Source organism: Salvelinus alpinus, chromosome 8, assembly GCF_045679555.1.
Source record: "Salvelinus alpinus chromosome 8, SLU_Salpinus.1, whole genome shotgun sequence".
NCBI lineage: Eukaryota > Metazoa > Chordata > Actinopteri > Salmoniformes > Salmonidae > Salvelinus > Salvelinus alpinus.
Window position 1 is genome coordinate 74,542,436 of NC_092093.1, and position 7,547 is coordinate 74,549,982.

Consider the following 7,547-nt stretch of genomic DNA (forward strand, 5'->3'; position numbering starts at 1 on the left):
CAGACAGGACGTGCTGCTTTTATGCATCTAGCAAATCGTTATCCCTATGACCTGCAGTCTGCGCACAGAGGAGTGCGCAGTGTGCAGGGCTTTGCGCACATCCAAGTGCAACACAGCAATCGTGTTTGTGGTAACAACCTGTTGAACGTGTGAAAGGAGCGTAAAGAATATCACCTAAACTGTTCAAATGTATACCTGATATTTACCTTGGATACCAGGGCCAAGCAGCAATAAGCTACATTAAGATATAGGTTGTGCTTACCACAGCAATGTGCTATAATTTATCTTCTGCTGTTATGATATTGACAGAAGTGTCATTATAATGATCGCCCTGTTACCTTCGAAGCTCATTGTCAGGGACTTGTATAATGTATCAACTAAGTGGTCTCAATAATATTGGATTTTTTTGAGCGGTATAATAACCCAGTATAATAACCCGGAACCATGGTTTGATTTAAAGGACATAAGAGTCCGCGACCAGCGATTGCCTTCTCGTGGCTCCTGATGTCCTAGTTTGAGTTACAGGAATGTAACCATGTATTAATCATGTTTACGTGTAAATCATAAGTGCTGTATTGATTGTAGTCTAAAGAAACATATAGAGATGTTGCCACATAGCCCTGAGTAGACGCTAAAGTAAAACAATCCAACGTGTCTAAGTTTGAAACATTTCTCATGTATATCCTCTAAAGCAGTGATTAATGCATTTTTGTCCAAGGCCTGATTGCATCCCTCCAAGCCTCTCCTCCTCTGGTCCTAGTGATGCCAAGTCTGAGTTTTGGACCGAGCGAGATATCAAGATAACGGAATGGGTGGTGTTACTTTGCACTAGATTTCCATCTTTTATAAGACGGTGCACTGTCTTACCCTCCCTCTCTGTTCTTTCTTCTCTCTCTGTGCAGTGCAGAGTACTGCGCATACAACTCTGTAAGCTACGCGCTCTGATCAGTGGCACTCCGCTCTCCACACAGGGCTTAATGACATTACCAGCGGTTTATAGAGTCGTGCTTACACCTGATATGCTGCTTTTCTTTAACCAACTCTGGACTGTGTACACAGTGGTAGACTTTTAGACCAGTTGGCTTTGGATATAAGCTGTGGAGCGTTGGAGAATAAAGGAGAGGAAGGAGTGCGTTCTCCCACCGAAGTGTTTTTTTTTGTGCTACGCGTCCACACGTGGCTGCTTACAGCAGGGCTTTAAAGTACAGCCGCCACCTCACAGAGATGCTGAAGACAGTGTTTTTTTAAGCACTGACGACTTAAAGCGCGAGCAGCCAGGAAAAGGGCTGAACTTTCCGATTCGGTGAGACTTAAATAAGCAAACATCAGCACAAAAAGTAAAGAGCGGAAAGAAGAAAAAAACAGACGCGCAGGGGGCTTGGCCCAAAGAAGTTCATTACCATTAACTTACCAACAAACCAATATTGGCTGTATATTTTTTTCTTTTTAAAAGCGTACCTCATCAACCACCAAGATTTCACCCAAAAGCAGACAGGAGGATCGCCCTGCGCTGACGAGACTGGTCGGCAGGAAGCGGCTAATAGCGGCTGGAGTGCTTGGAGTCGTCATGGTGTTAGTGCTGGTGATTCTGATCCCAGTTCTGGTTAACTCCGCTGGAACTTCAGCGCACTATGAGATGCTGGGAACCTGCAGGATGGTATGTGATCCATATGGAACCAAGTCACCGACCGCTACGGCAGACACGGTGCGAGCGGACAACAGCCTCATGCAGTCTTTACCAACTTTTATAACAGGTCCGAAAGGAGAACCGGGCCGCCCGGGGAAGGCTGGACCCAGAGGCATCCCAGGTGATCAGGGCCCGCCCGGTCCGATGGGGCCACCCGGGGAGAAGGGGGAACCGGGGAGGCCTGGACTACCGGGGCCACCGGGACCCAATGCCGCGGCAGGGGCTATCAGCGCGGCTACGTACAGCACCGTCCCCAAAATCGCGTTTTACGCAGGCCTTAAAAAACAGCACGAGGGCTACGAGGTGCTGAAATTCGACGACGTGGTCACTAATCTGGGGAACCATTACGACCCCACAACAGGGAAGTTTACCTGCTCCATACCTGGGATATACTTCTTCACTTATCACGTCCTGATGCGTGGAGGGGACGGAACCAGCATGTGGGCAGATCTCTGCAAAAACAATCAGGTATGGACCGGTGCACAAAGAATTACGCACACACTGAGGCACATATTGTTGTAGCCTTTGTGTGTTTATTGGCAAATATAGTTTCAACGTTTGTCACTTGTCACTGAACTGGCGTTCGAGTGATCTCTTTTTTGTTTCATGGGAAAATAAGTAGTAACCGAAAAGTGACCAAATGCATAAACCATTAAAATAGACATTGCTCAACATGATAAATATAATGCTATTAGCTTATTTCATGAGTGTAGCTGAAGTCAGTTTTACGCATGTATGAATGTTTCAATTTAAAGAATCACTCCAGCATATATAGTAGCCTATAGGCGAAAGCCAGGCGACAATAAAACGAAAGTGACACTTTTACCCACTCAAACATTGCGTGGAACTTCCTCAGTCATGCCCGTGTGCGCGCTGACAGGAGGCGTATGGATGCTTGATTGAAGATGCCGGGTGTTGGGTGTAATTGATGTAAACGGGGAAAAAAATGCGGGACAGCGCTATTAGGACAATGGACCTGAGGCAAAGATTGTCCATTGTTATCATAATACATTTTCAACACTAATTGGGTTAATGAATTGACATTGGGTTGACATTCAATTTTTCCTAAGACTGGATGATTGAGTTTAGCGAAACGAAACAAATCTCTATTTTACTTTTCACACCAATTAGACGTTTTTTTTTAAAGGCCAAATAATAAAATGTATTATACCCGTTCCTGTCTTTGTGACTTGATTACATTATGCTAAATCTGATAGAAGATCATCATAACAATTGTTTATTATTTTCATTACAAGTAAAAAAAATATTTAAAAAATAGGCCTATCATATTTTTTTTTTTACAAAAAGCATTATTATCAGTATTATTATAAAATCCTTAATCATAATATGATTAGAATATGTAGATTTAGCAATATTTTGTTACTCACACTGTACATGGCTACAAATCATATTTGATCTCCTTTTTCAACAGTGCTTCAACGATCAGAATTTACAGAATCTGCTCATAATACTAGCTGCTGTCAGAGAGCACATCTAATCCCTATTCCCTCGGGACATCCCGTGTCACCAAGCCACTGTTAGTCTCCTCGACTCACAGAGCCCGCTTCGCCATGCGCACCCCCCTGTCAACGGCTACTGCGCTCGGTGTACCGGGCGACCAGGCAGCCACTTAGGCTGAAGCCCGGAGCTCATTCTGCACAACACAGCTACAGTACGGGCCAATCAGTTCACAGCACAGACAGACAGGTTCATCTGAAGCAAAAACTGTACTTTTGGGTAAAAAAAAAGAAAAAAGAACCAAGACTCTGCCAAGAGGCTCTGTGTTTTGTTTTTATTGTCACATCCAGTGTTTGAAAACAGCATGCTGAGCTGAGGACTAGTAGAGGTCAAGCGTGAGCTCAAGCAGAAATAAACAATTACAAATAATAAAATAAATACTTTATTTATTCACTCGCTCAGATAATTACAATTATTTTGATTACACTAAAATATGCCTTTAGGCACGAGCATTTACAGTATAATTTAAAAATAAAGTCGTCTTAAATAATTCAGATGTTATTCATAATTTTATTATAGTGAATTAACAGGGCTTGCTGTGCATGCCTTTAATGGCATTTAAAGGTTGTTCTCCATTTGAATCTCCACACACAGAACATCAAAATAGTGTTATGCAAACAGTGGATTTATACCAAATCCCCTAATTTACAGTCTCATGTTACACCTTACAGAAGGTGTCTTGAGGAGACTCATTTGAATAAACAACAGCCCACAATTCCCTGCTATGTTTCACTTTCTAGATCGTAATGATATTCATGTTCATCAATCAATGAAGACTGATGATTAGGCTAATTAGGGCGATATTGCGGAACAATTTCTGGTTGATGACAGGTCTGGATAGGTGTAGCCTAATTGGGCTTAGGCCTATCCTTCATATAGACGTTTACCATCCCTTTCTCTGTGTGATGTTGATATAACGTTTTTATTGGTTGTTTTAATTCATTGTGGTATTTTGTTATCTAGCTCAAATAGTTGTTTTAGCAATAGTTAGGGTCAGAATGCAGAATTCAAGGTTCTTCCTGACACTCAAGCCTGGGTAGTTAGGTAGTCTGGGTACTTAGGGTCAGAATGCAGAATTCAAGGCTCTTCCTGATTTTGAAATCTTCCTGACAAGCCTCTGGTGTCCGGGTAGGCCTGTTGTGTAGTGGAGCTGTGCATGGGGCTGAAACAGTTATCTCCTCTTCTTTATAATCTACATCGGAAGCAAGACCAAGGCAAGACCAAGGCCTACCCTATGACTCTAATATGTTGTTTTTAGAAGAGTGAGCAGTCCACTACATTACTGCAATTTGGAGTCATAAACATTAGATTATGTACACATGTTGTATAAAAACTCCCCAGAAGGCAATTCAATTAAGTTGCATACTGACATAAAAGGAATCATTAATATCATTTGCATTAAACATTTATGAAACTAAAGATAATGTTCTTGTAAAAATTGAAGCAAACTTGTTAGTGTTAATTCCACAGAATATTTTAAGTTAACTAATTACTGAAACATTGCTAGTCTGGCAACCTTCAGGGGGGAGAACCTGTTATGGGACTCCAATGAGAAACCTTGGGTTAAGGTGCTGATTCTATTCCATTCAATATGCCTTTAATTATCCACTCAAGGGAAATTAAGAAAGGCATATTGCATATCAACATGACTATTCTCCTCTAGGCTTGAGCCAGTGCCACAGTGAGTTGATGACAGTTAACTATATACACCTGTCTCCATTACCCTGTAGGTTTGAGCCAATGCCATGTGTTCATGATAACAAACTGTGTCTCCATACATTCCCCTCTAGGTTCAAGACAGTGCTAACTGTACCCATTACTCCATTCCCTTGTAGGTTGGAGCCAGTGTTAACTAATTATATACATGAACTAACTATGTAAACATGTCTCCATCCCTCTAGGTTCGAGCCAGTGCCATAGCCCAGGACGCTGACCAGAACTATGATTATGCCAGTAACAGTGCCGTGCTGCATCTGGAGCCTGGAGACGAGGTCTACATCAAACTGGACGGGGGCAAAGCCCACGGGGGCAACAACAACAAGTACAGCACCTTCTCTGGATTCATCATCTACGCAGATTAGCTAACAGACCTAGCCTCAACCCTCAGTCAACCTACAGCCTCACCTCTCAATCATACGGAACACCCTCTCCATGATCTGTCCTATAGTAACTATAGTAACTATAGGCCCTAGTTACTAAAGTTACTATAGTGACTAATACTATATTTGAGAGTTGAGGCTATAGGACCTAGCCTCAACTCTCAGTCCTCCCTACAACCTCAACCCTCAGTCACCTACTTACAGAACACCCTCTCCATCTATATGATCTAGCCTCAACTTTCAACCCTCAGTCATCTAATATCGCAAGCTCCCCCCATACCCCCCCCCCCCCCCCCCCCTCGATTGGATGGAATGCTGTTGAGGGTGGGTGTTTCTCAACGACAGAGTAATTGAGTTTTGTCCAATCCTGCTACTGGATCCAAAACTGCCTGAGGGAACTGCCTGTGTGTAAAGAAAATTAAAGAGGATTGAAGAAGAAGAGTTACAGAAGGAAAATGTCAAAACATAAATTGTAAGTCAAACAGAAGTGCTGGCCTTCATTATTCTACCACCAAAGCAGTAAACTAGTGTACATCTTTGTTCGTGTAGCTATGTAAACGAAGCCTAATCGTGTGATGATGAGAGTTTTTATGAACACAGAACCAGATGATTGTTTGCAATAACCCACATAAACAAACCATAATTGTCCTTGCTGTGCGTGACGTGTTAAAACCTAAGGCAATACAATACTTTCTGAGGGTTGCCAAGCAACTCGGATGCTTACATGTTGGAGAAAGGTTGGTTGTGTTGTTGTAGGGTTGTAGGGAGAGGGGGGACGATGACATCATCTTAAATCTGGTTTCAGTTCATGTTCGGGAATGGACTGTGTATATGGTGAAGTCCCTACTAGCTCTATAAATAGTCATTCCTTTCCCTTATTAATTAAGTAGACTTTAAGGCCTTATAAAAAATACCTTCAACATCATATTTAAAGGGATAGTTCCTTTATGGCAGAGCTGCTCTCTTATGGTTATAGCAGACACAGCCTTTTTGTTTACAAAAGGTAGAAATGGTTTCTACACATTTTTAGAAAAAAAGGTGCTATCTAGATCCTAAAAGAGTTATTTGACTGTCCCAATAGGAGAACCCTTTGGAGAACCCTTTTTGGTTCAAGGTAGAACCCTTTTGGGTTCCATGTAGAACGGGTTCTAGTTGGAACAAAAAATGGTTCTAGTTGGAACCAAAAAGGGTTCTCCAAAGGGTTCTCCTATTGGGACAGCTGACAAACCCTTTTGGAACCCTTTTTTCTAAGTGTACAGTATGTATACTTTTTCTGAAGGTCAAACCTAGACTGTTTAGTGGTTAAGTCCACTTAGCCCACCTTGTTTTACACTAGATGAATCATCGAGTGCTGTGTAGGAGTGACGCTACCTGACGTGAAACAATGCTTAGCCCCATTAGTTCAACACAACAGTGTGAAGTTACAGTATTGGAATGCTACTGGAAGAAAGCACTATGCAGAACTACGAGTATGGCTACTATGTAAATGTATATGTATGTATCCTAAAGAAAGTTTAACAAGAATGTGGATAGCACCACTGAATTATTGTGTAAATATTGTAGTGATTATGAAATTGTTCTTATTTTTCGCCCCTATAAATGTACAAAAATGTTGAAAGAAAGAGCACAGGTTGGATAACCTACCGCTTCGTATTAGAACCATAGTCTAACTTAATGGGACATGCAGTACCAGTCCTATACCTACTGATATGTGTGTGACTATGTCTGCGTCTGAAATGGCACCCTATTCCCTATATAGTGCACAGCTTTTGATCCGAACCCTATGGGCCCTTGTCAAAAGTAGTGCACTATATAGAGAATAGGGTACCATTTCAGACAGAGGCTATTAGATCAGGACACGTTCTTCTATTGTATTCCCTGGACACACTTCACCTGTGTACTGTTTACTCAAATCATGTTGCCATTAAATGGACAAATCTAATCAGATGATCAGATTCCTGTCTCTATTTATTTTTCTGATTAGTAATATGTATTATACAACCATTAAAACAACTGTCTGGATGGGTGCTCAGTCCTCGCTGGGTTGTTTGTCTGTGGTTGGTTGGAGGGGAAAAGGAGTCTCCTCAAACTTTAATCAGATAGAATGTCAATGTTTCAACTCACTAAACTTTCTGTCTGTGAAGGGTGGTTAGTTACACAGGAGAGTAAAGTCACTGAAGTGTTCAGTCGATTTTAAGTAAAGGCATCCTCACATGTAATTCCTGCACAGTAATTGTGCAAGT

The 7,547-nt window shown here is 41.8% G+C and overlaps 1 protein-coding gene across 1 annotated transcript; it reads left to right on the forward strand.

Annotated features, from left to right (window-relative positions):
• The first annotated feature begins 871 nt into the window (after nt 1-871).
• On the forward strand, nt 872-7,251 carry c1ql3a (complement component 1, q subcomponent-like 3a). Its single transcript, XM_071415073.1, has 2 exons — nt 872-2,155; nt 5,107-7,251. The coding sequence occupies exons 1-2, from the start codon at nt 1,568-1,570 to the stop codon at nt 5,284-5,286; spliced, it is 768 nt and encodes a 255-aa protein (XP_071271174.1). The 5' UTR covers nt 872-1,567; the 3' UTR covers nt 5,287-7,251.
• The last annotated feature ends 296 nt before the right edge of the window (nt 7,252-7,547 follow it).